Source organism: Rhamphochromis sp. 'chilingali' (genome assembly GCF_963969265.1).
Source record: "Rhamphochromis sp. 'chilingali' genome assembly, chromosome: 4".
NCBI lineage: Eukaryota > Metazoa > Chordata > Actinopteri > Cichliformes > Cichlidae > Rhamphochromis > Rhamphochromis sp. 'chilingali'.
The window spans coordinates 4,326,974-4,340,550 of NC_137948.1; the positions used below are offsets into that span (position 1 = coordinate 4,326,974).

Below are 13,577 nucleotides of genomic sequence, written 5' to 3' on the forward strand. Positions count from 1 at the left end.
CATTCTTCAGCGCCATGAATTAAAGTCATAAATTAAACGTTAACTGCGCGGCTGTGAATAAACAACAGAGGAAAACTGTAAATGTATGTGTGTGGTTTTAAATGTCAGGTGCCAGCGTGTGCCTATGAAGCACATTTCTACAGCAAGGCCTCCCACGCCACATGAATGCTAAACAGTCCCTACCCCACCCACCCACAAAGTTATAGTACCATGTTGCCACTGTTCCTGCAATGTCCTCGCCTGGCGTGTGTTGGCTTTTGGAGAAATAAAACACACATACTGTAACACCTCACAGCGAATAAACAGATTTGTGTCTGTGAGAAAGATGTATGTAGCGTGTGTTCAGTCAAATCATTCATATACAGGGTCTCTGGGGTTTTATGGTTTCTCAGAGGAGGCAGATTTAGAAGTCTGATGTCGACCTGTGTGGAAATCGCTGGCTGATGCTGATGCTGTCGTTGCAAGGGTTGGTATGCTGCAGCGTGTCAGCTGCTAATGTAACGTATAATGAGACCCTGAGGAGTAAAAATGTGTGTGAGAGTCTCTCACACAATCTCCACATACTGTGCATATACAGTAAAATCGATAGTGTGTAGTGTAGAGTAAGGCCAAAGTATGTGGACAAACAGGCTGTCAACAGTCAGCAGCTAACCTGTGATTTCAGACCCGTAAACTGTACAAAAAAGATGGATGCAACCGCTGTGAGGTCACCTGCATTTTGGCCACGTCTACGTTAGTGTTTTGGTCTAATAGTGACCATATTGAGATGAAAGGATGGCGCTTGGTTACCAAACTGCATCCATTACTTTGCAGGTAACAAATTACTAGAATTGACCTCAACCAAAATTAAATCACAAACCTCTCAGATGGTCCAAACAGTAAACCAGATTATTTGTCAGAGGTTTCCATTAAACTGCTCCAAAAGGCACCAACAGCACAAACATGGCAGAGGAGGCCCGTAGAGCTGAAGCCTGGCAGAAACAGCCCCTCTCAATTAAAAACCCAAACTTTGCTTTTGGCTACAAACGGTGGACATTTTAACAGTTTAAGTTTTATGGTGACTGGCTCACTTTTGGAGCCAGCTTCAGAGGACAGTTACAGGTACTGTAGTTTTCGGCACTATCACCTTAGCCTCTTTTTTCAGCCCTTGAGGTTTCACACATTTACTTCTCATTGACATTTAGCATTGCATCTTGGGAGTGTTGAGCTGTGGGATGCGATGAACACTACTTTCTAAACTTCAAATCTGTACATCTGAAATGTTTTGGGCTATGCCAGATGAAAGATGACCAGCGTGAACAAATTGTGGTGACATTGTTGGCTGTGTCTGCAAAATGATGGTCCTATTTCTCTCAGCGGTTCAAAGCTGGATGGTATGAAAATCTTTCAATCCAAGATGGACAGACATATTTCAGGAATGCTGTCCTAATGTCTACTAATCAGGCAAACTTTCATATGGTGCAGCTAGTTTTGACCGCCTGGAGCACGTGGTGACATGGCCCTTGAAAGATTTCTCAAAATTCAGCAAATGATCAGAAAACAAATGAAGCAGCCACGTTACCAATGCTGCAGTTTCTCTATGGCAGAGATTAAAGTGGGGCACTTTTGCCTTTACAAATTTTGCTACTGAGGCTCAAAGCTGGTTACAGATAGAAGGCAACACTTGGTATAAATATGGTGTTCAGTCCTGACATTTTCATGTTGCCATGTCCTGAACTGCAGAAGTCTGGGAGGCTCAAAAATGCTGGAAAAAATAACACATTAAAACCCCCCCTTTCCCCTTTCGTTGCACTTTTTAAAGTTTCATAACTGCTCAGTGAAACGTTGTTGGTGTTTGCTAACAAGTTAGCTGCTCTAGGACTACACGACTGAGGCCTAGCTGAAACTCGTGATCACAAAATGACTTAAATAAAATTAAAATGAGCTGGAAATGTTTTTAGGTTTCAGTCTCTGCTGATTTCATCACAACCTGACCTACAGTTATTAATGCTGTCTTATGACTGTAAGCTCTCAAAAAGTTCTGTATTTGTGTTTTACAATCATCCATGATCTCTGAAAAATATGCCCCTGGGAAAAAAAAACATTAATATAATTAGGAAAAATAACACGGACATTAAAAGTGATGACTAATAAAATAGGAGTAAAACACTTCAAGACAAAAAATAATGTCAGACCCTGAACTGGACAAGCATCAGAATAAAGCTGGATTTGAGACAAAGTTAGAGTCCGAGAATAAAAATATGAGTATAATAAGTCCACACGAAGCTGTGCATGTAACCACGGCTCTTTGCTTCTCAAACAAATATGAACCTTAAGCAGAGGACGTGTCTTCTGTCTCTCATGTGAGATGTGTGGAGACAATAACACAAATATACACATTCTTCTAGTGTGCTGCTGACACAGTGATATGATAACCTGTGTGCAGACTTTGAGACACACACACATGGCTTTGTAATGGAGTTAAGTTTGATGACAGCACTCAAAATTTTGCCAACACAGCGTTATGATTTGCGGCAAAACTCCCCTTTACTCCTCCTCCTCCATCTACTCTGAGCTCGTTCACTCGCCTTCACATCCAGTCATCTCTCTGCTTTTTATCAGCCTTTGTTGCCACTCCTGGCCCCGTATTTCTTTCATCCTATTCATCCCACCACCATGCTCTTCATATTGAGTTTTCTTTCACTTTTAGCATCTCTGTTTTCCTCCTCGCCCACCTCTATTTGCCCCTCAGTGTCTGCTTTCCTTTTCAAATATTTTACTTTCATCATCTTTTATTTTTTTCTTCCTGTGTTCTCTTTCTCCTGTCCACCACTTTCCCCCTACAACATCTTACATGTTTTGTAAATATTTTTATTTTACTAATATCTTCTTTCTATATCAGCCATGAGCAAAAACGACCCCCTATTATTTTTCACGCACTTTGCAAAGTTTCCATTTTCTCCTCTGTTTGACCCTGGCTCTTTTTATATCGCTTTTCTTCCTGTTTAACCTACAAAAATGTGCTGACACTGTTTGCCTTTTTTCCTGGAAAAGACGACACGTTCAGGCCGTTTAAACACGCGTTAGTTTGATTTAATATTAAAGCATTTCGGTGTTACTACTGTGCCGGGTGAAAGCACTTGTCTTAATCTTAAGTTTCACTCAGGAGGATGTTACATTATGGAGCTCATTATTCAGCAAAGCCATCTCGTACAAACAGCAGGTACTTTCTCTCTCACTGTGATCGGTCCCCACCCTGCTGTTTTCCATAGGACTTCATTACTTTTTAAAATAAATCCTATAACACAGAGTTTATGTCCTCAGACAGCTCAATCTGTCCTCAAACTGTTGCAAAAAAGCACGATAAACACACACCAGTGACACAAATTCACATAAATGTGTGTAAACAGAAAATTATCTGCCATATTGTGCTGCTTTGTTGCTTAGCAACTGACTTAAGCTGATTTTAAAGTGGTAGATGGCTTAGCAGTGGAATACGGAGGAAGACAAGAAAACATTTCTAAGTTCTTGATTTGAAAATGGCGATGTCCTTTCTCCTTTTAAAGGTGCACTAAGCAGCACTTTCTCTGTATTAAAACCATTTTTTATTGTCAGTGTCTGAAAGGGGCTGAGGTCTTCCCCGACTCTCTCGTCGCCTCTAAAGGGGCGTTCCTGGGTGAAAAAACTGCTCGCAATCTGCCTGAGTTAAACTTCTCTCACCATTGAGGTGAGCGATTGGAGTGAGTACTAATTAGACAGCACTGATAGTCACTCCATTATTGATATGACAGGGTGGTAAATGCATTAGAGGCCAGAGCCCGCCGTGCACACTTCACCAACCATCAGCGACATAGTGATGTGCGATGAGCCAGCCTTTTGTGGGAGAGTAAGCAAGCTGACCAGTTTGACATGTGAGGAACACAAATGATGACACTGACCTTCATGACAGGCTGAGCAAAATACTTGGCGCTCCAGTCGCACAAGCCTGTCTGGAGGGCCGGACTGATGTAGTTCCTGTGACCACCTGGTTCATCGCTGTCTTCAGCTGCCTAAAGAAAAACACAAAAAGAAAAAAAACTGTGATTTAAAGAGTTAAACGAAACAGCGAGAGAGGACAAGAGTGACTAGCAGCAGCACGGCAGGTTTCATCTTTCTCTACCTGCTCGGGTCCCTTGTCAAACATTTTGCGAGTGCGGGTAAACTGGTGTGAGTGGGGCGCCTGTCCTCCCAGCGTTGGGGTGTAAGGCGGTCGTGTGGCCGGCTGCTCCCTGGTGGGGGGTTTGGGAACGTCGTTGGTCAGACTGGAGCTGCTGGTGCTGGGCATTGGTGGAGAACCACTGAAGTAAAGGAAAAGAGGACAAGAGGATTAAGGGGTCAGTTTACGAATGCACATTTTACGTGCTTTTATTTTTAAATTAGCAGCTGTGTTACATCTAAATGTAACACAGCTGCTAAATCTAACATCGCTTCTTCTGTGTTGTCTAAAGGACAGCTGCTATTTCTTTGCTTTTTCACTCATCTGTAGTCCTCCTCTGACTACTTGCACATCTATTTCTTTAATGCATGGGGGATCTCCTCTAGTATGCAAAAAATGCGCCTCTTAAACTTGAATCGTATTGGAGGACAAAGTCAAATCCTGGAAGTAGAGCCGGCTATGAATGAAGGCTGTCTTAACGTAGCCAAAAATCCCTCAGACACCTCGGGACGTTATGGTCGAACCTCAGGGCCTCTCACGGGACACGGCCTCGCTCTTCTAACCTGATGAGACACTTTCAGGCTTGGACAGTACTGAGTTTTCCCAGACTGTTCAACCCAGCTGCTGCTGCTCCTGAGAAATTTTGGTCTGATCTAGAAGCCGATGATTTGCTCTCTGCACAGGTTTGAGATAATGGTGAAACTGCAGATGTGCACATTAAAGTAGTGAGAAGGAAACTTTCAGGTTGTGTAATGTAACAGCAGCTCTGGATTTGCTGCAGAGGCGTGACGAGCGATGACCATGAAAGGGTTTGCAAAGCTGAAAGTTCTGAATTAAAGGGTGGAATCTTTCCTCTAATGCACATAGAAAACTATTTACCATGACAGAAGGGTGTTGGACGCACAAACAAACAAATTGGGAAATTATTCAATCGTGAAATCAAACAGCTCATGAATAATATTTCAATTTTAAAATGCTAATAATTATTTTTCTTCTGAATCTACACTTAATTTTGCTTGATTTTTATATTTTATCCTGGTTCATGCACCATGAATATAATTCAATATAAAATTTAAAGTAACATTTGGCCAGAATCCCATTCGCCTGCTACAAATGACGCACATCGTGATGATTAAATGCAACTTTTTTTTGCCTAACACATGATTCAAATGCTCTGGGGTTTCCGTTTAATGAGTTTTCAGTGTGTCACGGCGTTCATGCATGTGTGAGCTCCGTCCTCACCCAGCCTGGTGTATGTGCGTGCCCTTGCTGGTGGGGCTGGCCGGGGCTGACTGGGTGAGCGATCCTGAGTCCAGGATCCTCTGAGGTCTGGCATTCATCGTAGCCTGAGGGAGAAAAAAAAAAAAAGGTCTGTTTATTCTTGTTTCTGAAGATGATCACATTTGGATTTATAGTTTGAAATTATGATATTTCTTCCCAGATTTTTCAAAAGCTTTCAGAGACAAATATGCAGAAGTGTCTAGATCAGAAACGAGCCCAAAAATCTGGATAATCTTCCTGCTGTAACTGCATAAAAAGTGCAGGACTTCACAAAGTTTGCTAAATTTCCACAGGTTTATCCCATTAAGTGAGCAGGTAATATAACCTCTTCATTGTGAGTTGTCTAATGGCTGCACACGAGGGAGGGGCAAACTTAATAAAGACAATAGAGGCAAAGCATCGCTGATGAATAGCAGAGCTGTTGTTTACTCGAGCCAGGTGGGGAGAGAACTGTGTGCAGCGTAAATCCAGTTAACACAAGCAAACACATTTTACTACCTTTGATTTGATTTCTATGCTAATTGCAGTGAGCATCTTTTGCTTCTGTGTGCGTCTGAAAGGCTGAGAGCGAGGCAGGAAAGTTTTTAATGCAAAGACCGGGCCCATAAAAACGGCTGCATCTGTGAGGGGGACGAGACATCAGCTATGAGGGTTAGCTGTTGGCGCTTCATTAGGAGGCAAGTCAAATGAAAGAAAACAGCAGTAAAAACAGCTGGAACAATTATTATGGAAAAAGCCAGATCACTAATGAAAGCAGCTTTTCCACTCATGCACAACAAGATCAATATGATGGGACGGGGCACAAAAGGAAAAGCAGATAAGGAACTAAAGGACGCGCTTATGTCTTTTGCAGAAATTGTGGGATGGATGTGTGACACAAAGGAGAAGTGCATGTTGAGGAGGGCAGCGGTAAGCACACAAACAACAGGAAACCTGAACTGCACAAACAAAAGGTCTTTGAAACAAAAAGCATCAGGGCGGAAGAGCGTTTCCACTCAGTGAAGTAACATGCTCATGGATTATTCATCGGTGTTTGCTGATCGTCAACATGTGGCAAACAAACCAGACGCTAACGCGGGAGAGACATGCAAAACTGCAGCTTTAGCGGGAACCTGGGCTGGAACTGGTGCTAGCAGCTGCACTACTCCACGCAGGGAAACAGGCTCGTTCTCCGACTTCAACCCACTTCCCCACACTTCCTCTATCATTAATTGGCTGGAAAGCGAGTCAACTGCGCAAACACATTAGTCAGAGGCTGTCGAAGGATACAGCTGTGGAAGCGGATGACAGCTCAGGGAAAAAAAGAAAAGTCTGAATAATCCTGGTAAATTATGTAGAGCTTTCTTACTGCTGGAGAAAGCACCCGACATCGCTGTGACATGTGATGATGAGATCGAACAGCTGAAGGTGATTGAGGGTAATTGAGAGAATTCTTCCATTCAATTGAGGTTTATTTCTATAGCGCCAAATCAAAACTACAGTCACCTCCAGGTGCTCTACACCGTAGGGTAAAGACTCCAACAATCACACGACCACTGGCAGGAAGGAGAAACCTCCATTTAACAGAACCAGCTCAGAGGTGGCTCAGAGGCAGATAGAGGTGCTGCTATCTGCGGCATCTGTGGTCTATACACATGTGGTGAGCAGAGAAGCAGTACTCGCATTAAATCCCTCCTCCTGAGGGATTTAATGCCCCAGCCTGAGCCGACTGCAGCATAACTAAGGGAAAGTTCAGGGTCCTTTTTTAATCCAGCCCGAATTTACGCTTTATCAAAAGGTTTCAAGTCTAATCTTAAAAAACTAGTATGTCTGTCTCCTGACTGCAAACTGGAGCTGAAAGCTCCGCCTCTCATTCTACTCCAAGTGTAAGCCAACCAGCAGTCTGAGAGTGAAGCGCTCTGCTGGGCTTACATGGTGCAATGAGGTCATTGAGCTAAGATGGGGCCTGATTTTTCAAGACCTTGTAGATGAGGAGAAACTTTAAATTAAACTGTTTTTCACAGTAAAGATGATGTTTGGGGGCTTCATTGAGAACCTTAAGTTCTTAACCATAATCCATCTTCTTCTGCTTATCCGGGGCCGGGTTGTGGGGGCAGGGCCTAAGCAGAGAAGCCCAGACCTCCGTCTTCCCGGCAACCTCCTCCAGCTTGTCCAAGGCGTTCCCCGGCCAGCCGAGAGTTATAATCTCTCCAGCGTGTCCTGGGTCTGTCCCGGGGCCTCCTCCCGGTGGGACATGCCCAGAACACCTCAGCCATGAGGCGTCCTTCTCAGATGCCCGAACCACCTCAACCGGCTGCTTTCGATGTGGAGGAGCAGCGGCTCTACTCTGAGCCCCTCCCGAATGGTCGAACTTCTCATCCTCTCTCTCTCTTAACCAATAATCTCCTTTCAATACAGGCAAACAACTGGGAGATAAGGGCGGTGTTGGATAGTAAATCTTTGCCATTCAAACATTCAAAAAACCTCTGGATTTGTTTCAGATGGATGTGATCCAACTTTATTAGTGACACATCTGTGAAAACGACTGGATGCACCTGAATAAAAGAATCACAATGTGTTCAAAATGTATATACTATTAAAAATCTCCAAGAGTCCCAGCATCAGACAGCAACACTGGACTATAAAAAAAGCATTTAGAGCCTTAATCATCTTGGAAGAAAGTACATTTTAATTAGCTCCTGACCTTGTTTTGCTTTGTTACGAATCAATAACATTTGACATTTAAAATCTTAATTAAAAGAGCCGTTAGCACTTGTGAACTTGATGAGGGTTCTTAAAATAAGCAGCTGTTGCCGAGCTCTTTGAGAGAGAGGGAAAAATAAAAAAGACCGTTAACACCACTGTTTAAAATGTGCACTCATGATATCGTTATAGTCCAGAACAGTATTTTGCTCCTTCAAATTCTGCATCAAACGCTAAGATCAAATCCTCTTTAATGTCTGTTTTCTATCCTTCTCCTCATTGGAATAAATTACGTTTAAATATTTGGCCGTCATCGTTTTATTTATTTACAAAATACTTTGTTTTTCATCCCAAATCAAAGTACTTGTGCTTATTCTGTTTAAGGTCTTGTTTTTTCGTAGTCTTTCTCGTCTTTGTTGTGATATCCAACGTGTGAAACCTGCTGTGAGGACAATTAAAGTGTGGCCAGAGGGGACAGACGCAGTGCTCCAGGACAGATTTAAAAACACAGACTGGAATATGTTCACCCACACAGACCTGGACCAGTACGCCTCATCTGTACTGGATTACATCTCCAAAACCACAGACAGTGTCACCACCCAGAAACGGATCACCATGTACCCCAACCAGAAGCCTTGGATGAACCGGGATGTTCGTCTCCTCCTGAAGGCCCGCAACACTGCCTTTAGGTCAGGAGATGCACACGCCTACAGTACAGCCAGGGCTAATCTAAAGAAGGGCATCAAAAAAGCCAAACACCATTACAAAAAGAAGGTAGAAGAACACTTCTCCAACTCCAACCCCCGACGCATGTGGCAAGGACTCCAGACCATCACAGACTACAGGACCACCAAACCCTCCCCCGCATCCTCTGATGTCTCCTTCCTCAACGAGCTCAACAACTTTTATGCTCGTTTTGAGCGAGGGAACCCCACAACCACAACCAAAGCAGACATGACGCCAGACCACCAACCTATGACTCTCTCCCCCACCGATGTAGGAGCGGTGCTGAGCAGGATCAATGTCCACAAGGCTGCAGGCCCTGATGGCATCCACGGGCGTGTTCTCAGAGCGTGTTCTGGGGAGCTTGCAGGAGTGCTCACAGACATATTCAATCTGTCCTTGGCCCACGCTGTGGTACCGGCCTGCTTCAAATCCACCTCCATCGTCCCGATACCCAAAAACTCCAACCCATCTTGCCTCAATGATTACCGCCCAGTAGCACTCACCCCCATCATCACTAAGTGCTTAGAGCGACTGGTCCTAGCACACTTCAAATCCTGTCTCCCCCCCACCCTGGACCCCCACCAATTCGCATACCGCCGGAACAGGAGCACAGAGGATGCAGTCTCCATCGCAATGCACTCTGTCCTCTCACACCTGGACAACAACAACACCTACGCCAGAATGCTGTTTATAGACTTCAGTTCAGCATTCAATACAATCCACCCCTCACAACTCATCAGGAAACTGACAGACCTGGGCATCAGTTCCCTCATCTGCAAATGGTTACTGGACTTCCTGACCAACCGCCCCCAACATGTCCGGCTGGATAACCGCTGCTCATCTACCATCACAATGAACACCGGTGTACCACAAGGCTGTGTGATGAGCCCTTTCCTCTACTCCCTCTTCACCCACGACTGCAGACCTGCTGATGATTCCAACACCATCATTAAGTTTGCAGATGACACCACGGTGATTGGCCTCATCAGTGACAACGATGAGGCCGCCTACAGGGAGGAGGTGGATCGTCTGGCTGAGTGGTGCGACACAAACAACCTGCTGCTTAACACCGAGAAGACCAAGGAGCTCATCGTGGACTACAGGAGGAATGCTGACCCACATCCACCCATCCACATTAAGGGGACGGCTGTGGAGCGTGTGAGCAGCTTCAAGTTCCTGGGAGTCCACATCTCCGAGGATCTCACCTGGACGACCAACTGCTCCAAGCTGGTCAAGAAGGCTCACCAGCGCCTCTTCTTCTTGAGGACTCTGAGGAAGAACCACCTGTCCTCAGACATCCTGGTGAACTTCTATCGCTGCACCATCGAGAGCATCCTGACCAACTGTATAACAGTCTGGTACGGGAACTGCTCTGCCTCGGACCGGAAGGCGTTGCAGAGGGTCGTGAAAACTGCCCAGCGCATCGCCGGAGCACCACTTCCTGCCATAAAAGACATCTACAGGAAGCGGTGTCTGAAAAGGGCTGGGAAAATCATCAAAGACCCCAGTCACCCATCACATGGACTCTTCACCCTCCTGCCCTCTGGGAGGCGCCACAGGAGCCTCCGGACTAAGACCACCAGGTACCGGAACAGCTTCTTCCCCACAGCTGTCAGACTCCTGAACTCTGCCTCCTGACATCTGACCCACGTTAAACTCATGGACTGAACATACACACACCCACAATGGACAACTGTACCCTCAAACACACAATAATAACATGGACTGAACCACCACTCACAACCACTAGCACTTTATATAGCCTCTGTAGAAACTATCTACACCCTCACTTATCTTAACTGCACTACTGTATAGCTCTGTGTAAATAATCATTCTGTACATTCGATAATCTTTAATCCTACAACTGTTTACAACTTGCATAGTTCCCATTTCTGTATAGCTGTATATCTCAGATTTCTGTAAAGTTATTTATTTCATATTTCTGTATAGTTTTTCATATTTATATCCTGTTCATAGCCTGTACATAGCTTGTACTCACTACAGCCTGTACATACTTAGTTATAGAATATTCACAACATACTTCATACCGTGTACATTATAACATACCATAATAGACCCATTTCTGTAATATACTCACATATCTATATTATTGCTAATATATATTGTAATATATCTATATCACTAAAGCACTTCTGGATGGATGCAAACTGCATTTCGTTGCCCTGTACCTGTGCATGTGCAATGACAATAAAGTTGAATTCTATTCTATTCTATATTTTGTTACATTTTTGTACAGTTCTGTCATTTGTTCTAAGAACATTTGTTTGAGTCCTATTTACAAGCAGATGTTACATAGAGATATAATACATTTATTAATCTATAACAACTTGAAAGGAAGCCATCCTTAGACAATTCAATTCAATGTTATTTACATACTACAGATACAACATATGTCTGAGAAAGTAACATATTACAAACAAAATCCCAGTGATCAGAGGACCCGAATTAACAATCACTCGGTGATGGTGGAGAAGAAGAACTTCCTTTGACCAGGAAGAAACCCCCAACAGAACGAGGTGTGGGGAGAGAAAACCTTCAGCCAAGACCAGCTGAAGGTTGAAGGAAAAGAGAAGACTTAAAATTCATGAAAAGGAGCGTCAAGAGACCACGAACAAGGAAAATATGATCTCGCTTTCCAGTTCCTGTTCTTGCTGCAACTGAGGGCTTTTCACTGAGCTTTTAAGACTGCAAAACAAGGAATTACATTACGAGTAACAACACACAACCTCGTTTCTGAGCATCACTCTGAGACTGCTTCTATTTCTGACAAAGCCGCACAAACTGATGGGGCGTCCTGCACATTTGTTTAATGTGTGAGTGAAAGGACATGCCCTGGCTACTGCAGGGGACCCGATATTATGATATATTATTAACTATTTGCTGATATCTCAGTATTGGAATTTAAAGAAGAGAAACAACGTTCAACTTGTGAGGACGCGGCTTCCCTGTTGGCCACATGTGTTTGGAAAGCCACAAACGAAACAAGCAGCCGATCTGTGCAGAGTCAGGATTGGGTACATGAGTAAATAAATAACTACAAACAACTATATTAGTCAGACTCTGTGGGTTTAAAAATTGAGCCTGTGCAACTCTGTAAATCAAGTCTCAAGTTCACAGCTTGAAAGATTAACATGACTGATGATGATTAACCCTCTAAACGTGTTGCAAAAGTGTCCTGAGCAGGTGCAGGGCACGACTGAATCCTGTCTCCTTCCATTCAAGGCGTCTTCCTTGTTCTCTTATGTTGCTTGTCAGGGACCTAATCTTTATAAATATGACACCACTGTTTGTTAAATTGACTTGAGTGTGCAGGTCCACAATAACTCATGCTCCAAAAATGTGTTACGGTGCTGGCAGAAGAAAACGTCTATTGCATTATATTGTTAATCGCGTCCTGTTCTTTGTTTTATTGCAGCTGAGACGGAAGCCTCGATGCAGAGATGCTGCCTGTGTGAAGGTAACAGAGGGAACAATTGGTGTTGGTGGTGGAAAACACAAGAAATCCTGCCCGAGGCTTAGGATGGGTGGTGGAGTATAGTGGTTATTATAGCTCCTTAAGTTACGGCAGCCTCTTTGCTCTGCTGCGCTCTGCCAAGCCTCGGGGAGTCATTGGCCCTTAATTGCATTTGCACAAAAGTAATGGCCTTTCGGAGGAAGCAAATGCCAGTGGGAGGGAGGGGCATGTGTGCTGGAAGCTGATCTTTTTCACTGTATAACCATGAGGTGAAAAAGAACTGATATACGGGGATACAGAGACAAAAAATCAATTATAATATCCTCATTATATTAGACTCCAGAAAATGAGATGATACTCAGTTTTAAGAATTACTTATAACGTGGACAGCGGGAAAAGGAAGAAAAGGCTCAAACCTTAAATTCAAAATGCAGTAAGCAAAAGCTGTAAAACTAATTTCCCCGCTCTTTCTTGAATGCTTGTCAGTGATACACATACGCCTTTTTGAGAAACAATCAGCAACCTGAAGAGCTGAAAAACGAAGCGGATGCAGTTCCTCTAATGGCCACATGAGGGCGGCTCTAAAAGGAAGTCAATCCATTTAGATCATGATAAAAAAGGCCCAACATTACCGCTTTAGATTTTTAACAGCCTCAATACTTATTCTATGGGTATTTTACATTAAATTAAGGCACATTATTATTTATTGGACAAATTCATTAAAAATTCTCCAAAAAGCACCGAAACCACAAACACGGAGTTCAGCGACTCGATTGGTGGCTACAGCTACCTGTGCAGGCAAAGCACACACACCTCTAATAATGCCCAGCGCCAATTCACAGGTGTCTTTGTCGATGTTTGTATTCAATCTATGGATGAATACGTTATCCAAGCTTGCAAGCATTAGCTTACTGCTAATTACAACATAGCAACCATCAAAATGCTAACACTGAGGCTTCAGAAAGGGACTCCACAACCAACTATGCTACAGTCACACTGGGGGAAAAAAAAAACAAAAAAAAAAAAACAGTGCTTGGGAACTGAATGCAGCAAGACCAAAATAAGTGTGACCACGTAAAGTGAACATGAAATCAGTCTGTTGCCATTTTCAAAGCAGGTCTGGTGCATCAAAACGGCGACAAACCAGCATGAAGATGGAGTCAGTCAAAGCACAAAATTATAAAATATTTCTATTTTCTTGCTGCTTGGCCTAATAATTTTTTTTAAGGACTGTATATT

At 43.6% G+C, this 13,577-nt stretch overlaps 1 protein-coding gene across 4 annotated transcripts in view; it reads right to left on the reverse strand.

The window, feature by feature from the left end:
• Nucleotides 1-13,577, reverse strand: part of rptor (regulatory associated protein of MTOR, complex 1) — a 215,254-nt gene that overhangs the window by 25,609 nt on the left and 176,068 nt on the right. For all 4 annotated transcript variants that reach the window (XM_080879217.1, XM_080879214.1, XM_080879215.1 and 1 more), the window contains exons 23-25: nt 5,417-5,520; nt 4,139-4,316; nt 3,918-4,028 (exon numbers count right to left, since the gene is read on the reverse strand). In XM_080879217.1, the coding sequence (XP_080735343.1) occupies nt 3,918-4,028; nt 4,139-4,316; nt 5,417-5,520 (393 nt within the window). The remainder of the gene's footprint in view (nt 1-3,917; nt 4,029-4,138; nt 4,317-5,416; nt 5,521-13,577) is intronic.